Raw genomic sequence first — 25,852 nt, 5'->3', positions numbered from 1 at the left:
TTGCGAAAACCACGCTTCAGCCAATTTTCACTCTGGAGAAGTCTCGCAAATTCCAGCAGTGACAGAAAAAATCCGGCAGCAAATTTTTTGCTCTCGCTTGGGCGAGCCAATTTTTGACAGGGCTTATCTGGCGAGTCACTCACAGCTCACAGGTGTCCATAGAAAGGGAGCGTATAAATGGAATTATTTAATTTATCTCGCATGTACGACACGACCGATAAAAGCTCGACGAGCTGCTGCGCTTCTTTTCTCCGCTCACTGCCAGTAGGCATTATTTTTCAGAGCGGATCGAATACCAGGGTAGACACATGGGCAGTGACTCACGGAGATTATTTTAAATAGAAAATAAAACCAGAATAAATCTACAATAATGTTTTTTGAAACTAATATTATTTTAACTAAAATGTTGCATCAAAAAAATTTTACAAAAAGGATCACAATCAGAATGCATAAGATAATCAGTTGATTATTATTATTTTTTTTTTTTTCAAATTTCCAACGCAAGAAAATATTTAGAAGGGAATCATAATTAATGAATAATAATAGACATCACTTATTTGAAAAATTATGAGTAGCTATAAAATAAATTTGTTTACTCGTTACAAGGAGCTTTTGTTAAAATAGGTTTCAAAATTTGTTTAATATGCATTGCTGGGCTTTAATAACTTCTCATAATAATAATATTTTCCAAATCTAAAAATAAATGAAAGTATTTAAATTTAATGTTTAAAAATAACAATATTTAACAATTTTTTTATAATAAATAATAATATTCGCATTAAAATGACAGCTATTGTGTTAACAAAGAATAAAACTTTTTTTTTAAACGGCCCATCATAATAAACCTTTGTTTTGTCTGCCCTTGCGATTTAGTACTGACGACCCGTCTGCTGCTGCTGGAACCATTACCAAGTTTAAAAAAATCTGATAAAATATTTAAGTAAAATCATTTTTTTCAACTCATATTATATTTTTAATAATGCCATGGTTGAAATTTTAGTAGCACCACGTTTTACCACTGCCCTAACTTTTAAAGATCAAGCGGACGTGCATCTCTCACCTACAATAGTTTCTTTGAATGCGATTACGCTGGAGAGAAGCAAACAAAAACAACTCTGCCATGCTTGGCCAGGGCGTTGAAGGGCAAAAAATTTGCCTCCGGCCTCAGCATTCACTTGCATGTAAGTTTCTACAAACGAAATATATAGTGCTTCATCAAAAGCTGCCGTTTGGAATAATTAATTGTGCGCCAGCCGTGTAATTAATGTCACATTTATACTGGAGGTGCTGCCGACGCGCTAATTGCTTATATAATGTGCCCTCACGCAGTGTCTGCAATCAGATTTAAATATTCAATAGATCAAGAAGTGCAGCATGCGAATACAAGATCAAGCTGAAGGCGATTATGCAAAACCAGAGCAAGCGAGTGATGCAACTCTGGTGGAATATTTATGAGCATCGTAATTTTCGGATCGATTTGCTGGAGAATTTTGGAAAAAATGGAAATTGCTTCTCCCACTCTGAACCTGAGGCGCCGAAACGCCGTTTGGCTCGCAACGTCGGTAGTCGAGTGAAGAACGCAAATTTGTTTTGCATGCTCTCTGCAGCAGGTATGGTAAAAAGCTTCGCCGCGTGGCGCAGGTGTGTGTTTTTGCTTCGCCCTCGTCTTTGAACTTTTTTAATTAAATCGGTAATGCGAATTGTTTGTTTTCCTCCACGGCTTTTTGTGCGCAAGCCGTAAAACATCTCAGCTCTTTATGGACTTCACTAACGTCTGGGGATTTTTCTTAGAACTACTTTATTTTTAAGAGGTAAATATACGCCGAGCTGCTTTGCCTTCTCAGCTTACTCAAGTAAGACATGCAGCTTTCAATAACTGGTCGGCGTGTTTCTAAGAGAAAGTATAAAAAGAGGAATTAACACTTACATTGAGGTAATAAAAATTATAGCGAAAATGCGGCAGATGGGGTGTCTTTGAACTCCGAAGTTTTAGCAAAATTCTTGCAAGTTGGGGTGCCGTTTTGACCAACAATTAATTTTTTCAAATAAGAATTGTTTTCAACAATCGAATGTAAAGACTGCGTTGTAACAATTAGGAAAAATAAACAACAATAAAGGCTACGCTAAAAAAAATGATACGAAAATAATTTTTAATTTTTTCAACATGTTTTTTACTTTTTATTAATCACTTTAATTATGAATATTTAAATGCATAAATTGATTTTGAGAAAATATATCAATAATGGGAATAGACAGTCCTGTCATATAATCCTATGTTTTATTTGAAATATTGCACATTGAACAACAAAGATGTTATACAGCATTTTGTATCTTTTTTTTTTATTATCTGAAGTTAATTCATATATATTTTTTCCAAATTTTACCTTTTGTTTCGTTTTTAATGATTGTAAAAAACTGGCTTACATTTTGTAATAAATTACAGAGTAATCATTTAGAAGAGAATGAAAACGCCGTTTTTATATTTCTCAACGTTTGTTCTCTGCAGAGGTCGTATTTCAACTCGCTCACAAAAAGTTGCCCCGAAATTGGGCTGATTGAAACAGAATATCTAGAGAGACGAGATTTCCCCTTTGCCTAGCAAAATCGATTTATGCAAATGAAGTGATCGGACGAGGAAAGAAAAAGGAGCCGCCGCGCGACACCTGATGCTGAGAAGCGTCCGTTTTGACGGAGAAGGGCTGGGCGAATTAATTGGCGCGATAAATTCGAACCATTTGAATCAATTAGCGGCTGAAATATGATTATTAGGCAGCACAAAGAGAGGCTCGTTAGCCGCGTGTTATTTTCACTTTTTGTGTCGGGGCATTATTTAAAGTTTTAATAATATGCAAGCCACGGCTAGAGCAAAAAACAAAATGAATAATTGCAGCCGGGCCTTTTCTGCAAGCAGAGCGACGTTCTCGCGCGAGATGAGAAAGAAATAAAGAAGAGGAGGCAGAAGTTTATCGCGTCCTACCATCGCCACAGTCGGGTTTAATGCATCAGCACATTAATTAAAACTTTCGGGGGAGCGAACACAAAAGGCCCGCAGGAATTTTTATATATCGCTACTTCTGCTCAGCCGATGGAATTCAGAGAAAAACGTCGCAGCTATTGATTTCACCTTTCCGATCTCCGGACGTGGGTAGAGAGAGTTTTGATCCGACTTTAATTGGTCTGTTTTTGTTCGCGGGTGGGCTTTTTAACGGAAAATATCAGACAATGATACTATTGATGTTATTGTTGCTTATTAGTCAAATTGTTACTTTTTTATTTTTATTGCTGAAAACTCTGACAATTGTTTTTTTTTTGTGATATCACATATCAGTGGATATTTCTTCAATTCAGCTGAAAGATTTAATTTTTAACCTTCTTTGTTTTTCTTGAGTAGAAAATTATTTTATTTATTTACGATCTAATTTGGAATTTGATCATATTTTAGATGTTTTAAAATTCACGTGAATCGTGTTAAAAAATAATCTGAATGTAATGATAATAAAAATATAATCGTGTTGCACTGAATAAAAAGAGTGAATGAATAATTTATGAGCACAGAGAAATAATTTAGTTTGAATTCCCCGCAGCCCTTGACAATTAGGCAGATGTAATTGCGCGCAGTCTGTTTTGCACGAGTACGAAACTGCCTCGGAACAAAAGTAAGTACACATTCGATGCAAATCTTGCTCTCTCTTGTCTCGTGATACGCCGCGTTTCTCATTTGGAAACCGCCCACTGCAAAGCCGCTTTATCGGCGAATTCATCTTTTATCAGGCCGTGGCATAATAATTATGCCCTGCGGTTTGCGACTCTTATTCTTTCTCTTTCCTCGCCCTTCGCAAAAAAAAAAATTGCTCGTGAGTGATACACAGGAAACGTTTTACCGGGGCCATTATTTTGTTGCTTTTGGTTTAAATGTGCTCGGTTATGGGTTATGGCGGGGTAGATGCGTTTTATTATTTCTTAAAATATTATGCGTCTTGCCTGGAGACCCTTTTCAGCCTTTCTTTCCTGATCCGATACCAAGAGCTTTTCTGTCCTTTATATCCGCAAAAAGCTACCCTGCTTTCACATATTTCCTTCCACGTGACACGCTCAAAGTAAAAGCCTTTGCCAAAATGGCAATAACTTTTACGTGGAAAGAAAAGGGTCAAGAAAGATGTCTATGATATCGGAAAATGATATTTAATATGTTGAGGCATTCATTAAATATGATACTTTTCTGCTTAATCCGTGTGCATCAATATGGAGTTAATTTTAAAGTAATCTGGTACAGGGACGATAATAAATAGTTATTTTTTTAGTCCTCATGGACATCAAAAAAAGATTGGCTTTCATTAACTTAACACTTAACTAAATGCAATATATAATTGAAGTTATTTATGGAATTTTGCTCTCTAAACAGCATAGTATATTATTTTAACTTGGATTCAATCGAATTTTAGAAAAGGAATAATAAGCAAAAATTACAAAGACATGACAGATTTTTACTTGTATTTCGAGATACTCTATCAAGTGAATTTGTACCATTTAAGATCACCTTGAGATTATTTGCAAATATTGATTTAAAAATCGTGTTGCCCAGTGGCATCACGATAAAGGTATTGAAGTGGGGCATGATGCCACCCTTCAACAACTAACTTTATACTTGAAATAATGTTTCAGCAATAAGTCAACATTTTTTTTTTTAAATCTAATTAATTCTAAAAACCTGACGAGAAAAGGTTCAAATATTTTTTATTTGTAACTAACATGCGGCACATTAGAAAAATTGTCAATAAAACCCCTCCTGACTTCTTTCCTGTGGAAATAAAATAGATAATTATTAAAAACTCCATTCTCCTAAAGCTCGTTTATTTTTCCGAAAGAAAAGCCCACAGTCCATCCGATGGAATATTCTGAAAAATTCTCACATTTTCCATTTGGCCGGCTACTCAGCGTAGGCACAGATTTTCGCATAAAACAAATTTCCGCGGCGATAAATCGTGCAGTGGAGGCGCATATTTCATTTTTCTGCATCGCACGCTCGCAGACCGCATACTTTTATCTGGGACGCATCTCTGGCTCCTTTTAGCGCCCTTTTGTGGCCTTTCGCGCGAGAGAGTGAATGAGCTGGGCGCGGGTGCCTCCATCGTCATCTCGCACATAAATCTTTCAACAGTATTCTGGGGGCCGACTTGTGACCTTCCAACCCCTGCCATAAATATTTGCCCTCGCGCACAGTCATTTCTCCGAGCGAGGCACCTGCTCTGCGATTCCGCGAAACGGATTTCGTCTCATGTTTGCTCTTGGGATTCGCTCAAAATCCCTCCGGCAGACGTTCGGAAGCGTTTGTCTTAAAAATCCAGGCTTGTCGTCTCGTTTCTGCTTAAGTGAGTTATTTGATCACAAAATTTGTGTGCCTTCGTGGGATGTAAACAATTTTAATTATAATACAACGCAACTTGGGAGCGATACAAACTACAAAGCGGCTTGCGTTTCTCAGAGCAAATTGCGATAATTACCCAGCAATCATTTTTATTGACGGCATATAAAATTCCACGAGGTTATAAACGACCTAATGAAGATCTTTGCACAATTTATCAGCAAATTCCCTTTAAAAAATTTTCGAGATGAGAAAATTTTCCACGAAAGAGAGCATTTATAAGTTTTCAAGAGTCCCTTATCTACAAAGAAAAATCAACGAATCAAATTTTTTGCTCTTTCAGCAAAATATGATATATTATACATCTTACAATTTCCACAATTTCATTTTCTTCGAAGACTACTTTTGGAGCGTTATTGTCGATTCAGGGAAACAAACAGATCTCTTTTCTTACTATGAATGCTCTCACAAAACCCTCCATACTTCTTTGCCCATCAGCCAGGCATATTGGCTTCCTGAGCAAACACCAAAACTGAATTGCGCCGTGAAGACGGCATGAATAACCATTCCAAAACTTATATCAATAAGAGTAATGAAAAAGGCCGGGAGTGAAAATTTTTCTCACCGACCAACCCCTTGCTGCTTTAAGTCGGGAGCAGGTGCAGCGCGTCAATTCATTAATTGGCCGAGACATATCCTGTGAAGAGGGAAGAAAACAAACCACCTGAGGCGGCAATTTCTTTTCTCACGGCACCCCCTCCATTCACTCGACCACCCTAGTCTAATTATGATGATTTGCAGACACGCACGATGCATTAAGTTGTCTACTATTAATGATGGCTTTTTAATTTCTTCATAAGAGAGGAAAAATTACTTATTTTTATTTATTAAATAATTCATTTCAACAACTGTGCAATAACCCAAGATATCGTGGAAATCCACCAGACGACCGCAAACTTTAAATTCAGTTAACAACAGAAGGAATGAAACGTGCTCGGAATGGAGCTGGAAAACTATTAACTGATCTCTCTCCGCGAGGCAAACGCAAATCTCATTATGCCGTTGTTTTGTTTGTTATTGTGTTCGGAGCAGCAGCAGATGAAATTAATTTAGCTCGAAAGCATAGTCTGTTAATTAAACACACTTTTGGTAGGGATTCATTTGTTAGCATTTCAATATTTCATAAGCGGCAAGATAATTAGTCGACGAGAGAGCGACACATTTTTTATAAATCCTGTTATAACCCCACGTAACGTAATTGGAGGAAAATAATGAGTACATTATTTATTTATTTCCAATTTCCACATCATTGAAATTACATCATTGACAACTTTAGCTATTTCGATCTCTCCAATATTTAATCAGCGATATCTATTACTGTATTTTCAGTTTTGTAATATAAAATACCTAAGAAATTTTTTTTTTTTAAATATTTTAAGACACTGCAGCTTTAGTTATTCATTTTTTTCAGACACTTCACCACTAAGAATTAATATGTGCTTTAAGGAAGGAATGTGTAAATTTTTGGATCGGGTTCAACCCTGTTTGCAGTTAAAACCGCAGCAAAGAGGAAACTACTTCTGCGAATTGTGGCGTGCACTTAAAAGGCACACTTTTTGCAAATAAGTCTCATTGCTGCGGGAGGAAAGAGAATTAAGTGCTCAGAATGCACATTAGTTTTGCCAAATGGCCTGCAAGTATCATTATGAAAATGAATCCGTGTTCGCCAAATAATGTCGTTATGACTAATAATGGGCATTGCGCGCCTCGGAATGAACCTTTTTATGGAGCCAGATTCTTCTCTTTCTCCGAGAACACACACAAAAGTGGTGCAATAAAAACGCCCCGAGGCTCCTTAAATAAAAATATTCCGAACGGTGTCAGAAAAAAGTTTTCTCACGCCAATAAAAGTTTTCTTCGGCGCGCCGCCGCGTGTAAAATTAACATAATTTTTCCTCCTAAGGGAAAATGTGTTCGGAGCTACTGCGGAATTTCTTTCTTTGTACTCTCGCAAAATTTTATATCAAGTGAAGCCGAGAGCAAGAGGATGGAAATATTCAAATGGGGCAGAGGCGAGCGGGAAATGGATGTTCTTTATGTGTCTCACTTGTTCGATCCCGGCAGGGATAAAATGTATAGAGACTTGGAAATGGAGAAGTAGTGAAGCGAACAGCAATCAGGCTTTATTTCTGCACCAAGTGCACAGCAGGTACATTTTGTTGAACGTGCGGTAAGAATTTTTCCAATCGGGAGAGTGAAGAATAAGAAAATCTCAAACCTGAACGACAAATAAATGCACAATTTTTTTTTCTTTTTGGAAAATGTGAATCGCTCTGTAAATTTATATGTAATAATTTAAACAAACAAAATATGATTTTATTTGAGCAAATGTATAATTTTATCTTTAAAATCTTTGTGCTAAGATCCAAGACAGATCCAAGATAATATAAATTATATTTTTCTGCCTTCAAAATCTCACATGAAATTCAAATCTAAATCTTCCGACTCCACTAGATCTATAGATTTTATTATAGATCGAAAAATGAATTTTGGCCGCTTTTTTCGTAAAATAATTTTATACTTTTGACCCAAACACATTTTAGTTTCCGATCTATTTTACCAAGAGATAATGGACCCACAACGAGCCGGTGTTTTAAAGCAAAAGGCTCTTTCGTGCTGCATTTACACCGCCACGCAGCGGCCGAAACCTGTAATTTGGATTCCGTGGCCGGGTCGAGTGAGCCCCGAAACCATAGTGAGCCGCTGCTTGATCCGGAGGGAAAAACCGAGTCTCCTCTTCGGGAAAACAAGCCGCCCAGCTTAATTGGATTCCACGTGCACGAAACGAGCGATCGTCATTGAAATCGTGCCGTGTCTTGTAAACAAACTTTTATTCTTGTCTGCGGCGAAAGCAGAACATCGAGATTGATTCAATATAGTAAAATTTTAATAATCTCCGTGAAATTCGGTGAATTCCTCGACAGGTCTCACTTTAAGAATGCTCATTTGGAATGCAAATCCCCGCAAAAAGAGCAATTTTCCGCGAGACCGTGAATGCCAAAGGAAGGGGCGTTTTTAATAAAAGTGTACGTCTCTACGAGGGAGTGCCTGTCACTTGAAGTGGCCCGAAATGAAAATATTTGTCTTGTCCAAATTACAATCGGAGTCTGAGTGCTCGGGCCAATTTTCATCAGCAAAGCGTTCGTATCTCTCTAGATTCGCCACCTCCTTACTGAAATGAAAGAGAGGGAATGAATCTCTGTCTCACTCCTCAAAAAGAAAGTAAACAAAAGGGATGCGAAAAGGAGACGGGAAGTGTTCGGAGAAAGAAATTTAGCCCAGAAAGGAGGGAATTTTCTTATTATTATACCCTTTGAGGATCGGCCGGTGTGCTCACAAAGACCCTTCTTTCTTTCCAATACAGTTCATTACATGCATGTGGACTGCCGGTGCCAGGGGACAAGGAGCGGCACACACATGTGGAAGCTGATTATTTTATAAAGATCAAATTTCTTTCGCCCTCGAAACCAATCGCCCCGTGAAATGAAATTTGATGGACATGTCAGGCCGACCCGGGAGGAGTGAATTGCGTGCGCGCCAAACCACTCCCGCAGCGAAGAAGAAGAAGAAGAAAAAAATCACAAGCTCTTTGAAGGCATGGGAAAATTATGATGTTTTGCACAAACAGAAAACGAAGGAGACTGTAATTATGATATAATTAACTAAAATTGTTCCATCAAAAGGAAAATACTGTTTATATATGGAATTTGTGTTTCCATCAGAAAATTGAGGGAAAGGTTAAATTATGAATATCGAATATTGCTTTTCAACTTTGCAAAGTAAGGAGGAATTAGCAGATGATGGTCAGTATTAAGCACAATTATTGTAATAAAAAAATTAAGAAAATATTAATTACTATTAACTATAAATATATTTGAGATGGTTATATTTCAAATAATCGATCAATGTGGATGAATAATCAAACGCATTAAAAATAAATTAAATAAGAATGAGTTATTATCATAGATCAGAGATAGATTATTAATTAAAAATCATCTAACATCTTAAATAATGTTTCGCCGTAGTATTAAGAAGTTTTTCATGTAATATTATTAATAATTTGAGATTAAAAATTGTAATAAGTTATTTGTAAAGCATCAGCTCTATTAAAATAAAATTAATTTATGCATGTATCAAAGTGAAGGTATTAATAAAAATTTTTGGAAAATGTTATCCTTTTGACTCTTTTTCAGACAGGCTTTCGGTGTGTCAGGACAGACATTTCAAGGCAAACTATTTCCTCTTCCTACATGTCGTACTGTATGTGTTTTTTTTTTTTTTACCTTTTTTGGTGCCGAAGTTTCGTTTGTGCAAAAATCCTGCCCGTTTTCCGCCAGCCAGAACATTCACGCACTTTTCGCCTGGGGATTAACGAACTCGCCGACTGCGACTGCTCCCAAGGCCGCGCGCACACGGACTGACTTGGCTGCCAGTCTGACGGACTTGCTTGTCTGCGCTGCTTTTTGGGAAGAGCGGCGGCACAGCAGCAACACAGGAATCCTCTCGCGAGCGGCGCTGCGTGCGGCAGGTTTGTAGTATGCACAGGTGTGCGCGCCTCCCACTCTACGCCTTCCCCTGGCTCACCGGACACTCTGTAATAGCAATTACCACTTATGCAATGAAGCGTACATACAATTACAGAGCTATGAATAAGTTGCTGTAACTTATTGACATATATTTTATGCGTCTCTCTTTCTCCGAGTGTAAAAAAGCTTGGATAAAAAATGCTTGGCTTGTTTATCAATTTTTATCAATTCCAAATTCTGTCTCTTTTATAACAGTATATCAGACAAATGTTTTGTGGGTATATAATACAGAATGATGTGACATGGAACCATTGCTTTGTTTCAATTAATTTGCTAAAAATTTTAAAATTTTTATTTTCTATTTAAAAAAGTAAACAGAAGAACAGAAGTAACGCCAAAAAATTATATTTTGCCTTATACATTCTTTTTCTTGACTCATTAGACAACGCGTTTTTCCATAGGTTGTATTTATCAAAAATTTGATTCTGTTCAATAGCTTTTGGGGTAAGCAAAAGTTGTGGAAAAAAATTATTTGATTCCTGGGCATTTTTTTTTTTTTTTTTTTTTTTCTAATTTTTGGCTTTAAAAAGACTTGTTTCCTTTTTCATAGACGTGACAACGACAACTCTTCCTTTTTGCTTTCGTTTAAAAATAATGAGGTGGAAATTGGGCTTGTGTTCGCACCCGCGCAGCCATTTTTCCGGCGCCTCTCGGGTGGTGTTGGCAGGTGATCATAACTAACCGAGGGGGGCGCAAATTATTCTCTGCGTCTTATGAAATGCGCATTTTGTGCGCCAGCGGAATTAATTGCCCGGCTTTATTTGCGCCCTCCCGGCAGCTGCTTGCAAAAATGGCCGCTTTCAGCAAGTCTCCATATTTTAAGTTTTTACTTTAAAACTCCCTCTCATACCTCGAAACGTTGCATCTTATTTTTATATAAATTTCGCAGAGAAAATCCCTTAAGCTAAAAAGGCTATCGGAATAATAAATAGGATTTTCTGATAAGTCTCTTCATTTCCGTAAACACGGCGATAAAAGTTGTCAATTTCCGCAACTTCCTTGGGAATAAATCGATACACATAAGCAGTATCAGATTTATGCCCAAGTGGCCTATATATTTTCCGACCAAAAACTTATTATTGGTTGCTGAATATGTACATATATTTTTAATGCGTGCGTGGCAACCGCGAAGACTTTTTCGAATTGATTAAATCACATAATGTAGCCCTACTTAATGGGCCATTCTGTATCTCCTGCGAGATGAAATTGCATTGGAAAATTTACGGCCGACGAAGAATGGCCACATAAAAATTCCGCAACAATGCACACGCAGAGAAGACGTAAAGTGATATAAAATTCATGATGGAAGAGAGAAGGGTAATAACACTCTCTGTGCGAGGCAAGACGGCAAGAGTCGTAAAGAGCATGAGTGAGAGGTGCAATACTTTTTGTTTGCTCGTAATTAGATCAGAGCCTTTGAGCCAAAACAATAAAAATTGGGTATTTGCAACATCCACAAATCTAGATGTTGAAAAAAAAAATTGATTACACTAATTGCAATGAAAGATATATGTTTCAGCATAAAAGTACGGAGTTCAAACGTTTAAATCATATTAAATAAAAATGAATTTTGATTATTTCATAAATAAAATCTAGTTAAAAAAATACAGAAAAAAATTTTTCATTAATATATTTAATTTTTAAAGACTGAAACGGATTTTTGTAATTGCAAAGTTTAAAGCTTTTTCACTTCTCACTGGCTTAACTAAGTTATTATCATAGTCTTATAAAGATTTTTTTATTTGAAAAGTCTTTGCTCGCATTATTTTGACACCTGGGGAAATTTTTAATCGATCATGCATTATGTATGAGAGAATGACCAGGCTCGTTCAAGGTGTGTAATTTGCCTCTTTTGCCTCCGCGCACATAAACTTTGGAATTAATGGTCCATAATTGGTCCGAAGTGCTGGCGTAATTGGGCTTGACGCTTAAACAGGGGTTTACTAATTTAATATAAATTTTGGCAAACCCAATTTGGTGGAATTGCAATCGAAACGTTCTCAGCAGAGTTGGATTTAGAATCAAATACCAGAGGGGAATTTGCATTAATTTCACTACAAATTGCATTCAGCGTGGGATGCCGTATCAGTGCGGCAAAATCAAATTTGTGCAAATCCAGCACGCGCTCGAGAGAGATTACATTCATCATAAATTAGCCCTGCAATAGTACCACAGTTATTTGGTTTTCCAAATTTGTGTTCAATCGTAAATTTTCTTTTTATCAATTCCATGCAACATAATGAAATTAATCGAGGATGCAATAAATTGATAAAGAGATAAATAAAACAATAATTTAATTAAAAAGCTCCGAATTTTTGAGCATTTATGTTGCAAATGCTGTGAACTTCTGCTCTTCCGAGAAATTTCAAATCTCGAACTGCACGTCTTCTTCTTTGATGTCTTTTTTACAATGGCAAAGCGCGCTCCTTAAAAAGTGAAGACGTTTGCCAGCTCGACACACACAAGAAAAGAAGAATTGCAGTCTGGGAAAGGTTGCTCCATTCTCGCTTGTCGACCCCCTGCTGTCGTTGAGCTTATTTTTCTTGTCCCGGTGCAATTGAGTTAGGCCTTGCCGGTTTTGTAGCTTTTTGCAGAGCGCAGAGAAATGGCCATCGAATGCAAATTGTTGCTTGTATGAATTGCCTGACAGGATGAAAAAGCTCTCCGCTTGTAATAGCACGCGAATGCTGTGAACTGGCGGTGAAAATAAAAGAACAAGCTCAAGGAGGTGTGCAATTTTTCAGCACAAGATCACGGGAAATGTTTTAAGAAAATTAGCATGAGGTAAGAGCAGTTAATAATTATTCATACATTCAGTTCTTAAATTATAAGTATTGCTTTCATAAATTAAGACAGATAAATTTTAAATTTTTTTTAAGAAATAAAATACATAGTTTTTATAGCATGCAAAAAATAAGTTAAATTATATTCCTTCCACAATCACTGTATGGTATTATGTAAAATTTAAAATTTTCAACGACAAAATGTGAGAACTGGTCCAATTGTGTTGTTGCATGAAAAAAAAATTAAAGCACATAAATTATTATAGAGAAGTGATGACGCAGCATCAACATTGGCCGCCCGTCGGCTTCCCTCTCGTTGGGGGAATAAATTAACAAATGCGATCAGAGGAAGCCAATTTCACGCACAGTTTGAGGCGACGTGTGTGTGTTTGGTCTCGCCCTAACTGATCAATGGATATTCGAATGCATCGCTTTTTGATTGAAACTGCCGGACAATCGAGCAATTAATTCCTCTTTTGACCGGTCGACTGTGAAAAGCAATGTGTAGAGCAAAAAATTCTTCCCATATTTGAATAGCGAAGTGACGCAGATGAATTTTTTTAGTCTTTATTAATTTTTAATTCTAGCTATATGAATTGCCAAATCTATGACCATGTTCATAGAATATAAATATTTTAAGTTAAAATTCTTATAGTTTGCTCGATTTAAACAAATATTTAACATTTGATTTTTAGACATGCCTATTCAAATTATGATCTTCTAAGAATTTTCTCCTGCGTCGAGCGCGGTGAAATTAAGTTTCTCTCTTGCAACTCTATATTCAAACGGTCCTTTAATTCCATGTCCGCCTGCCGTGAAACGGAAATCCTTCTTTATAAAACTTCGCCTCCCTTTACTCGCATGTATAGAAATAACTTTTTTGACTTTAAACGCCTACTCAAGCTTGATTTTACGATTTCTTTCACAATCAATCAGGAAGGAAAATAATTTTTTTTTCAGAATGAAATCTCTGAAACTTGGTAAAACAATCATTATGAAAAAGGCAAGTGGATAATAAGAAATCGTTTTCTCTCTCTAATAATTTTTTTAATGTAAGGATTGCATGGGAGAAATGTAAACATCTCCGAATACATCCAGACCCCTCTGCTTATGATTAATTTTGATAAAGCAATAAATTAAGTCCGGCGCGCGAGAACAAAGCAAGCTGCCTACCAACAACACCAGCAGGCGGGTGATGAAACTCCTCACGAAATAAATTGGACACATGATTAATCGCTCGATACGCACGCGAAATTACCTCTTCTCTCTCTCTCGTTTGATTGATATTACACACACTCTCTCCCACGTGAGCACTCGCCGGTTTGTGTCACTTGGTATGCCAGAGCGTGTGACCTGCCTAATGCGAAATCGATGCCTGACATTCACCACCCGGCAGAAGAGCACCGACGGTGATGCGTAATGTACGTGTACATACCGATTTATAAACGCTCCCTGATAAATGTCGACAACGGTAATGTAATAATAATAAATTATGGCACCGGCTAAAAAAAGATTATACATTTACACTCACCTTTTGATGGGAGCAGGTTTTATTTATTTTTGTGCAGCTGATATTTACATTTGAGCACAAAATCTTGTGTACTAAATAGCAAGCAGATTTTTATTAAAATTTAATTCATTCTAATTGGTAGAAAATATGAAATATGATTTTTTTACAATCTCAAATCCATCAATTTTAAATAGCATAACAAATAAAAAATGCTTTTTATTTATTAACAAGAAAATTCTGCTTCCAGAACTTTCAAAGTTATTTATATTAAAAAAATAGTCCTTAGCTTAAAAAATATTTTAAGGCCTCGGGGTTAGTAAAAACAAGTTGCAAATAGGTGCAAATTTCTAAACGACAGTGCGTGCAAATTGCTGCTTTTGCGTAATTTTATGGCTTCATTGAAAAAGAGCGGTGTAATATTTAAAGGCTAATGTACCATAATGACAGGGCAGAGATTTAGAGAACCGACTATTACCCAAAACATATCATTGTTATAATTACAGTACACGAGGACCAAATATACCAAGAAGATATTGATTTATAATTATTTTACAAAATCATCAAAACATCTAAAATATAATTTCCAATCATTAAGTACGACCACCATACATAACCTATACATTTCATATATTAATTCACGGCAATTCGATTAATTGCAGAGGATATAACACTTGAATTGGAGTGATAAACTGGCTTATTCCTTACTTTATTTTATTTAAAAAAAAATCTGCTCATTTTTTTAAAACAAAATTAAACAATTTTTCAACGTTTCCACTCGAAATGAAGAGCTAACTTCATCAGTCAAATTATTTGATTATTAATTCAAAATAAAAAATGTTTCAAATATTTGATATTCAGATGGAAATATGGTGATTGTTTCGTTTTTCCTGACTTAATTGCACGACTCCAATTAAACTGTCAATAAAATATTTATAAGTACATCGCTCTCTCACAGGCAGGCAAATTCCAATAAATCTGAAAGGGCAAAGCAAACAACCTCTGAAGAGACGTTTTCAAAAGTATGCAAGCAATTCAAATGGTATATAAATTTATAAATAGTCAATTTTTATGGGCAAAAGGTATTTTTTCCGGTCATAATTAAAGAGGAATTCCAACTCATGCGCATCATAAGCGACGAGAAATTGCAAATTTCATGGTTTTTGCATTTAACGGATGGTGGAACAAGGGTGGAGTGGACAATCGGCTTTGGAAGCGTGAACAACCAAATAAAGCCTTCGGAGATAAATTTGCTGTCGCGAGAGAGGAAAATTTCGAATCTTGCGTGTTACTTTGTCATTACACGCACATGCACACACAATTGCAGCGTTGCACAGAGAGTAGAGAGACTACATCTTGATTACACGCTACACCGGCCCTGTATTTATGCTGGCCAGGTTTGTGTTTGAAAGGCTAAACACGAACTCGCATCATTCCGAATAAATAAAACCGGGAACAGGATAGAAATAAAGCAGCTTGGAAAAGAGAAAAACGACGTTCGCGACTTCGGTCGGCGTCGTTTCATTATTTTATGAGATTCCAACTTTGTGATCATTAAATAAATTTATCATTAGCCGCGGCATGCAGAGAGGTTAAACCGAGTGAGACTCATCGAGCCACGCACACGTATCTCTCAAAGGATTTTCTTTTATGGAGCGCTCGCGCCCAGCAGTAATAGAATAATAAACGCACGCACACATTTTATGGTGACGCTCGAGTAAATTATTGCTCATTCGTGAAGGGGTGAGAGCTCTCAGAAGAAACCAAAGGACCACCAAAATAATAAGTTTTTGCAATAAAAGTTGTAACAAAAAAGCCTTTGAAATTAAAATATCTAATGTATTTGGTGCATATTTTTTACCAATATTGCCATTTATAAAAATAAAGAAGAAGAAATTATTTTTCTTCTTCTTTTGTTCATCATTTCCTCTGTTAGTAAACAAGTTATGCACATTTTTCGTACTTCTTCTTTATTAATTAAAAAAGAATATTTGAAAATAAATATCCTTAATCAAAATCAGCAATGTAATTTAATATTTTATGTCAATTTATATCGTCCTGCTGTTATTTAGTTGCAAATATCATTCTGATCATTGTCATGAGGATATTTAAAAAAATATAATTTTTTCTGTAAAAACTTTAAAAGACATGACTTGCACAGTCTATTTTGATTTCCGACTGCCATTATCAGTCTCTAATTGTCATTATTGCCAAGTAATATCACATCTCAAGAGCTGAAAACAAAAATTTCAAAGAAAGTGATTTGCAGATCACACCATCAGATAAAATAGTGAGATAAAAACTTAATAAATAGAGGGTAAAATATTATTTATCAGTTTCAGAGACACGATGGAGACTAAACTTGTGATCGCGGCCCTGGCCTTTTTGGCGGTAATCTGACTAAAAAAATTGCAAACATGTTTTTAATTAGAAGTAAATGAACAGATTCCGGTTGTGGTTAGCGAATTTGTCACAATAGGCGGCGAGCAATTCTACGCGGAGTACGCTTATCTGACAAGGGACGAGTCGATGGCCGCTTGCAACCAACGCAACATGACCCTTCTCACTTTCGACAAACCTGGAAAGTACGACGCCGTCCTCAATTGGACAGTGTTCCAAGGTGAGGGAATTTGACATCCTAACACTCGAGATGAGTGTGATTTAATCGCGTTGGTTTTATCGCCAAGGCTACCATTCGCAAGTGTTCTGGACTGGCGCCGTGCGCCCGGAGAACGCGAAGAAGTGGATTTGGGAGCCGAGTGGTGCTCAGATTTCACAGTTCCATTGGGGACTTCTGGAACCCACTGAGGATCACAACAAAAACACGATTTGCATCTATTTCTGGCCTTATTTTGGGGGCTGGTTTGACGAGCCTTGTGATAATTCGTCCAGCACAGCACTTCTGTGCGAGTTTGTGCAAAATTGATAAAATATCCATTGTTGACAGAATAAAATATGAATGCTGATTGTATAAATTTTATTTAACAAATTAACTCAAATAAAATTATAATAATAATTGAAATTTGCAAGCTTCAGTTAGCATTTACGATTGATTATGCATAATTTATTTTTCGCAGACATAGTAGATACAAAATTAAATTATAATAAATAGTCTACAGCTAATAAATCACCAATAAAAGTTTTAATTAATGAATAAATGAATGCATGATTACGCCAGATTAACAGCAAGTTTTATGTACTTAGTTGCATGCTTGATCAGGCACTGCCCATAATTTTTTGCACTCCATAGTCTTGAGTGCAGAGATAATTAAAACAGATTGCAGCAATGTAAAGAAGTAAAAACGCCCCTACGCCGAAGAATGTTAATAACCAAAGTGCATCGCATGACAAGCGTGAATAATGCATTTCGCCTCACTTCCAAGAAACTCGTATGTTTGTTTGCATTATTTGAATGGTTTATGTTCGCATTTTCAGCGAGAGAGCATCACACATTTTAATAAAAAGAAAGTAAAAGACTGCAAGCCGCCTTTGAAAAACGAAATAATTTATAGTTCAGGCAGGATCGAATCAAATTGATATTTTGATTTACAGCCGACTTCTCTTTAACTGAAAGCAGTAACCCGGCAAAAGAAAATGGTCGTAAATCATAATGTAAAAATAATGTAATGCCCACGAGAAGCGAAATGAAGAAAATTGAAAAATATTGAGCTTGCTGCCGGTAAGGTCGTTTCATTTGGAGGCTTGCGCTCCAGCGTAAAGAGAGGAAATTTCAGCAACATTACGTCATGCAATCTCATAGTGACGCTAATGACAACAAATGTCGTCGGCTGCGCATTAAAAAGCAGTGGTTCGTGCGGGCATTCGCTCAGGTGGCGTCCGTCAAATATTTTTGCGGCTCAACGGCTTAAAATTGAAAAATCCCTGCCTAAAATGGAGGCTGAGGCGATAAATTTGATCGTTAATGAGAAGCGGCTCTCGCCAAAATTTTGATTGGGTCTGAAAGCAATTACCGAATTTCAGCAATAAATTTCTACTCAATCGGTTACTTGTGGTGGTTAAAAATTCGAGGAAAAAACCAAAAAAAACTTTAAAATTATTCATCAATTAGTCTCGCTGGGATTATTTATTACTGAAATTAAAAATAATATAAAATCTTTTCAGATATGAATTGCGAAATTTGCTTTTAACATCAAAAATGCCGACGGAAAGATAAAATGGAAATGTTAAATGCAAAAGGGTGGTTTTAGTAAAAAGCTGGTTGCGCAATTCGCGTGCATTAATCACTGGCGTCGGCCATGTTTGATCGGAACTGGATTGCGAAATAATTAGCATTCGCGGCCGCGCGAGAAATAAACGTCAACCTGCCAAAGGTGACGAATTGATTGTGCGGCATGGGAAAAACAATGATTGCCGCATTTAGCTGACCGTTGGGCAGGTACGCATTATATTTTATTGGAATTTTAAACGACGACGACGCGCTGTGATAAAAGCAACGTTAAGTGCTTTCAGTATGAACATGCTTCAAGATATTGGCCATAAACATTTCAACGCAAACTTCAGTGAAGACAAAATTTAAATAATTTTTCACAATAGTTAAAATCCATATTTAATTTCAGGAACAGCCAGGAAACGAAAATGTTTTTTTCTGATAGTTTATTTGCCACAAATTAAAAAAATGAAATTTCTAGAAAAATATTTTAGTCAAAGTTAGATTATTTTATTTATTTAAATACGATTTAGCCTTGAAGTGTCACATAATGCGTAAAATTAACTGGTTTAAATTTATTGTATCTATCTTGAGGATTATTTAAACTAATATCAAATAATTGGTGCTTCCAAGTTATTAGAAATAAGGCATCTTTTACCGCTTTTCCTCTAACAAATTTAGTTCAGAAAAGGACATAAAGATCCTTATCATCTGGGCTATGCTACTCTGGCATGTGAGCTCGTCTCAGCAAAGAGAGAATCTCGCGAAACCGCAGAGAGGTATAGACATTAAAAAATATTAGCACGGCCGACGGAGCGCATAAGAAAAGGCATCCCGACCTTTTTCGTACATTGTATCGGCAGTATAGACAGACGGACGCTTTTTACGAGCGGCTATTTTTTTTTTATATGTTTTAAGCGGGGCCATTACCAAGGCGCGCATGTACACTTATCGTAAAGGGATCCGCTCTCCATCGGGAAATTACGCATTTAACATCGCGTCAAATCAAGCGCCTCTTTTTTTTGCCATTTTTGCCTGTGTATGCCGAAAAATGTATTTAAACAACATGGTGGCAGAAAATGAAACACACACACGACCGCGTTTCAGTTGATTATTTACAGCTGCCGAGCGGGTTTGTTGATAGCGACTGGGTTATTTGCCTTTTCACTGTGGAAAATACATTAAACGGTCCGATGCGCAATTCTTTTTTTTTCATAATTATAATTTCAGGTTTTTATTCAAAATTTAATCCGAGGAGATAGTTACTCACCATTGTTCTAATTGAGGAAATAAATTATTTAGTTTAAAATCATTTCATAGATTACTCTCTTAAACGACCTTTTGCCCTGGAGCACACATATCATGTTTTCGGCGCAAGCGTAGGCTGTATTTTTTGCTTGCAATTAATTAATTTGGCTTGTCCGACGCACTAATTTATCTAAAGCAAACGCGGGCAATATTGATGGGCTCTCTGGAAAAGGGGCTCGTTTGTCAAGTTTATCTGAGGCGGTCATCGTTTCCGTACCGCTCACATCAACGCAATTTGTCAGGGGCGTGCATTATCAACGGACACACACGCTACTCTAATCTGCAAAATATTGGTTGTTTCTGTTGGCTTAAAGGGAATTAAACCAAATGCATTGTTATAAAAAAGGAAAATATGTTGGTGGTGGAATTTCACGTGGAAAGTGAGTTACACAGATTCCATAATTAAACCCTTGCCACGAAGGGTCGTAATGAGTTTCTTTGTTCAAAAGCAAGAATTTTGCTGTTAAAAAAAATATAATGTAACTCAACTCCCATGGGACCATCGTTAATTTAAAAGCTTTTTATATTATAAAACAAAGTCTGAAATATAGGCCTTTTGATAATGATAAAACATACGTCAAAGTGCTATAACTTTTAAATGAACAATTATTTAGAAATATCGATAGAAGAATTTTAAAATCAATAGTAAAATTTGCCGCTCTTTGATGTAGAAATAATACCAGGCTGTATAATCTGTGCATTAAAACAAGAAAGGTGTTGAACAAAAAATAATGGCCGTTGGCCCCTCGCGATTAAATTGTCGGGAATCAAAGCGAGACGAACTTTATGGGAATCACACTTCTCTGTGAGACTTTTTTGCTTCCGAATCGACCACAAATGACGTGCCGCTGATGTGAAGCAAACGCGAGCCAAATTGCTTTTTCGGCGGCCACCAACAAACGGACGGCGCACCTGAATGGGAATTATAATTTCCCTGCAGCAGCCGGCTCTCTTTCTCTCTCTGACATTCAATTGTGCACCAAACCAAATGTGCGGTCGACTCAAATATTACAAACCGAGATTGCATTATTTTGCTCGCGGCTATTTTGGGTATTGCGATTTGTGAGGGATGGGCGCCCCAGGAACAATGAAATTGAACTCATTTTGGAATGTGAATTATGGAATTTTCCTCACCGCAAGCAAAATTGCATTTGGAATTTTGGAGTGCGAATTTTGTTAAGGAAAAACGAAAAGATTCTCTTTCTGTAAAAAGCTATAGACACCTTTTTTTGCAAATAATCACCGGATATCGTTAAGTTCAGTCACGTCTTTGTTTCTCCTGGAGATTTGCGACCTTTTCTTTTACAACGCAATTCTCCAAAAGCAAAGGGGTGATTGCTTGGGTTTATTAGATTACTATAGGAGCAGAGGTTGATGATGTTTACTACTTGCGCCTTTTCCTTCAGACATTCGATCTGCACTCATTGTCAGAATCTCCAGCAGTAAACGCTTGACCGACCAACTACAATAAAATAGCAAATGAGATTGATGCAAATCGTTAACATAAAAGCCACTCGCAATCTCAACAGAGGTCATAAATCAAATTCAGCATATGAACGTGAAACGCATTTAAAACTGAAATTCTGGTATGAGCTATAAAGCTAAAGAAGAATTACCATAATCGCGCCTACTATCTACAACAACAGAACTTTTGGGTAGAAAAAAAATTGTGTGCCGGCCGCCATAATGACGTCGCAGCTTAATAAATTATTTCTCGCGCGATATACGCGATGAATGAATTATGGCTTTGCACAGCCCTGGCAGCGAGGCTCGAGGCGGCTTCAACTTTGGGCTGCTCAGATTAACGCCAAGAAGAGCAGTTTGCAAAAAAACTGCTTCTAGCTCAAGCGTAATTTATGCTGACAAGACCACAAATTCGTCCCCTTAAAATTTTGTCTATAAATTGCATAACCGTCGAGAGACCAAAAAGAGATCAATTTTAACATAAAATGCTGAAGTTTTTTTTAAATATTTAATTATTTCGCTAAAGGTAGTCTTTTAAATCAATTGATTTGTGAAATGTTAACACAAATAAACCCAAGCAAAATCATAAATCACAATTTTTTTTATTCATTTCATCATTATTTATTAAATGCCCAACGGACATATCTTTTTTTGTAATAAGGGGGATAATTAAGGCCCAGAGGAAAATTTTGTAACAAAATGTAACTAACTTTGAGTTATAATTAGGATGCATGGCAGTGAAAGATTCAAAATAATTGAGCCCGGACACGGTGCCCCCAGAGGAACAGAATTTATTTGGACGATGACATTATAATCGCATTAACACACACGCAGCACAACACGTTCCTCTCACAGTTTCATACTCACCGTATTTTAGGCGCTCGCTTGCTTTTAAAGCGTAATCACTGCAGTGCGCCATTGTCACGATGGTCGCTTAAAAGAGAAACAACGTCCACTCCCGTGTGCCAACACACTTTTATTTGTTCCATCTAGTCTCGACTGATTGCATTTTTTCATCTGCAGAGTTTTCAGAGCACGAATGATTATCAAATAGGAGTGGCTCTATAATTTATTAGGATTCGATAATCCCTCCGGCAATTAGTCACCATTCGACCGAGTTTCTGTCAAAACTTTGCGCTGGTCTCACTTCACCCAAGAGATAACCAACGAACGTGTTCACTTCCTCCGCCATGAAGTAGGATCGAGTCCTTTCAGTGCATTGTTCTCGAATCAGATATAGCCTATAATCGATTCCGATCTCACATACCAACTGAGGAAATTACGCGAGCACAAGACAGACGGCTCAAAGCGTGTAATTTGCCTAATGATTTATTAGCCGAGTTTGCTTGAAGCAAGCGCTCTTGATTCTCTCTCGAACAGCGCCTTTTAATCTTCCAAAAGTGTAAATTTGAATTAATCTAAAAAAGTCATAAACTCTCATTTTCATAGCGGTGCTTTCTCACCTTGTAATTTTGTATATTGCGTGAAAATTTTGTTCAGTTCATAACAAGCGCGTGGCTTTAATTAAACGGAGCTGACTATGGCTGTCAATTTTAATTAAGAAATCCCTCTGTCACAACTCGTTTCAATAAATCAGTCTACCAGCATCATGCAGCGTGAATCGTGATCCTGCAACTGCTTCATTTTCTCGCTAAAAATAATGTTACATAATAATAATTTTTTATACATAAAAAATTGCCTTAAATGTTTGAAAAGCTGATCAACATTTCCATATTTTTTTTATACACAGCATGCAAATTTGTAAATTATTTAGTGTACAAAAGTACTTAGAATGTTTTCTGTCATGGCGTGAAAAGAGCATGTTGGTTTTACGGAGATGAACAGAGCAAGAAAATTGCAAAAAAAGATACGCCGACTTCTTTGCATGCATGTAGGAGTGAAAAGAGGCAGACACACATTATCGCCTGCGTGGATCGCCCGAAATGAAAATCCACTTTTTAATTCTTCGTCCTGCGTTAAGATGATCGATAACTACGCGGGCAGGCACATAATAAAATTGGCTCACTATAACGAAAGGAAAGAAAGCGATGACCAGCAGAAGAGCACAAAGGAATTCCCGTCGCGCTGCTCCTCATGGTTTTGAGCGCTCTATGATTGATTGCGGCAGGGAGGCGAATTCGGAACTCCGATAAATCAAGGGAAGTGATACACATTCTTGCAGTTGAGCCATCTTCTAGGCCTAATGAGCTCGGTCTGTTTTAAAGACTGACAAGAAAAATGCATGTGATTGCAAATTACAAATTAATTTAATATTAAATCAAAATTTAAAATACCTCCTTGATAATCCTTACAATACATATTTCTAATTAATATTTTCTACTACAATTAGCCACTTACATAGACACATTACAATAAAGGTTGTCACCAAAAGGAAAAGAAACTGCTGATATTTAAGAGTTGATTTGATTATAACAATCCTAATTTTAAGCCTTTTTTCAGATTTTTTTTACAAAATTTCATGCCGTGCTTTTATTATGGAATTTAAACATACAATTTCATTTTAAAATATTACTAGCCAGATTATTTATAGAAAATTGAGAAAGCCGATTGAATTTTTAAAGCCTCTTTTGCGTTGCTTCTCCTTTCGAAATTCTAAATTCTATCCATAAAAATTTTCTCACGCCGTAGAAATTAAAATGAAAACAAAAATTAACTTTTAACGAAATTCTAAAAATTCTTCTAAGTGGTCGTTTTCATTCAATTTAGCACTTCCCCTTTCCCATTTGCCAATAAACTTGCCATCAACCTGTTTTTTGCACCTTCACTTTATTTCCCTTTGTTCTTTGCACGTGAGTCGCAAAAAGTGCAAGCGGAGGTGCCAATCAAAGCAAAATAATTGACCGTCATGTTTTCCAGCAACGGCTGTAATGGAGCTGTTTGCTTTGTCGATAGCGCGCTGCCCAGTTTTGATAATGGAAACGCACCCACGCCACCCATAATTCACTCATTCGCTGGCTGTTTGCCTCTGTGATGGGAAAATTTTGCACTAAAAGCCGACGGGAAAACAAGGCAGACGGGACAGGAGCACTTTTGATATCAGCGGAAGAGCGAAAATCCGACTGGAAATCGCTCAAGGGTAAATTAACTTCTGGCGGGTTTGACGCAGCAATTTATGTTTGCCAACTCAAAAGTGCGCCATCCGCTTGGCATTGTTGTAAATCATAGACAGTGCGAAATCTAATTATTTTCGCGACGCGCGTTTTAATAAAAACAATTTATATCTTTATTAATCTACGCGGTGTGGAACAAAATCTCCACGGGGTTTACTGAGTATTAATCTAATCAAATAAATCGGGGCCTTATTCAAATAGCTGCCGCGCCGCCGTAATTAACAGCTCTCGCGCGGTGAGCGGGCGCGATTACGTTTGCTTTATAGAGGGCGCGGTCCGCCCGCCTGCTGCCAAATCCCAACTGCTAACACACAAGAAGGTTTATCGCCGCTCCAGCTTGGTGTGCAAAATCGGAGGAAGCATGAAAGCAATTTTCTTGCTACCTTACAGCAGGTAGTAAGCACGTTCAAAATATTTTTTGTTTTTGTAGTATTTCTCGGTATTTCTATAGTGAATTATTTTCGAATTTAAAAAAAAAATTAATTGAATAAAATCAAATAATTACAGAAGACTTTCAGTACAGTTGAAGTATTTAAATGAATTAAGGATCCTAAAAACATATAATGTTGCAATCTAAAGAGCGAGGGAATAATGCACTCGTAACAAAATAGTTCTGATTTTCAAAGATATGACCAAAAATTCAAACTGAAAAAATATCCAGTCAACGTTAAGAATAAAATAATTTTTAATCATTTTGTAACTTTTAAATGAGATTTGGACTTGAAATTTTAAATAAATTCTATAATAAACTCCTTGTCCTTGTTTTAAGGTAGTTTGACGCTAGAAATATTAATTCAAAATTAAACAGATCCATATAAATGTCCCATAAATCTGTTACTGCGGTGTATAGTTAACCCAAAAACAAATGTACACACCTTGAAAACCCTATAAATTTGATTTACAATCGCAGCTCAGCATTATTTATATACACTCATATACACAAAACTAATTTGCAATAAATTCAAGCAGGTTGGAATTTTGTACTCACCACACTTCTCCAGGAGGCGAAACGAAATTCGCTAACCAACCGACCGACAATGGCAGCGGCTGCGTCTCGAGTTTCCTTTTTACGCTCTCGCGGCAACACTCGTGCGAATAATTCAATATACGCTCTGGAACAGGAGAAGAACGAGAAATAGAAACTAAATCTCTCACATCAAGCGTGAAAAAACGTCGTGAAATCCAACGAAAGAAGATATACAATGTGTGATGTGGATATAGATTTGAATTTGAAGGAGCTGAGAGATTGATGGAGGAAATAATAAAATAAGGCATGGAGGGAAATAGAAGACGTACGCGGCGAGAGTGGTGCTCAAAACCAGTGGCACTCTCAGGTGGATTTGATTGCGCACAGGCTTTTTCCATCGTCACGCTCTTGCATGGGAATTTGATACTTTCAAAAAACCGCGACTGCCTTGCGTTCAACGAAATTATAAATCAAAAGCTGCTGAAATAGTTCTCATTTTTTATAAAGTAGGTACAT

General features: G+C 36.7%; 2 protein-coding genes across 5 annotated transcripts in view; one reads left to right on the top strand and one right to left on the bottom strand.

The window, feature by feature from the left end:
- LOC132203041 (ly6/PLAUR domain-containing protein 6-like) overlaps window positions 1-25,484 on the bottom strand; it is a 90,357-nt gene extending 64,873 nt beyond the window's left edge. For 2 of the 4 annotated variants that reach the window (XM_059630470.1, XM_059630473.1), the window contains exons 1-2: window positions 25,358-25,484; window positions 9,706-10,014 (exon numbers count right to left, since the gene is read on the bottom strand). The gene's annotated coding sequence lies outside the window, so the exon portion shown is untranslated. The remainder of the gene's footprint in view (window positions 1-9,705; window positions 10,015-25,357) is intronic. The other 2 variants (XM_059630471.1, XM_059630475.1) reach the window with 1 other exon arrangement.
- LOC132203410 (uncharacterized) lies at window positions 16,631-17,288 on the top strand. The gene is made up of 3 exons (XM_059631188.1): window positions 16,631-16,689; window positions 16,744-16,918; window positions 16,986-17,288. The coding sequence occupies exons 1-3, from the start codon at window positions 16,648-16,650 to the stop codon at window positions 17,222-17,224; spliced, it is 456 nt and encodes a 151-aa protein (XP_059487171.1). The 5' UTR covers window positions 16,631-16,647; the 3' UTR covers window positions 17,225-17,288.
- Window positions 25,485-25,852: the final 368 nt, after the last annotated feature.

The sequence above is a fragment of the Neocloeon triangulifer genome, unplaced genomic scaffold (assembly GCF_031216515.1).
Source record: "Neocloeon triangulifer isolate White Clay Creek 2 clone unplaced genomic scaffold, ASM3121651v1 ptg000017l, whole genome shotgun sequence".
NCBI classification, from domain to species: Eukaryota; Metazoa; Arthropoda; class Insecta; order Ephemeroptera; family Baetidae; genus Neocloeon; species Neocloeon triangulifer.
Note: the sequence above shows the minus strand (reverse complement) of the source record. Positions and strands in the feature narration are given on the sequence as shown.

Excerpts from the sequence above, each read along its gene's own strand:
- LOC132203410 (XM_059631188.1), top strand. The coding sequence starts at position 16,648 with ATGGAGACTAAACTTGTGATCGCGGCCCTGGCCTTTTTGGCG. Across the intron at positions 16,690-16,743 it reads CGGCCCTGGCCTTTTTGGCG|ATTCCGGTTGTGGTTAGCGA; the intron begins GTAATCTGACTA and ends GTAAATGAACAG. Across the intron at positions 16,919-16,985 it reads CAATTGGACAGTGTTCCAAG|GCTACCATTCGCAAGTGTTC; the intron begins GTGAGGGAATTT and ends TTTATCGCCAAG.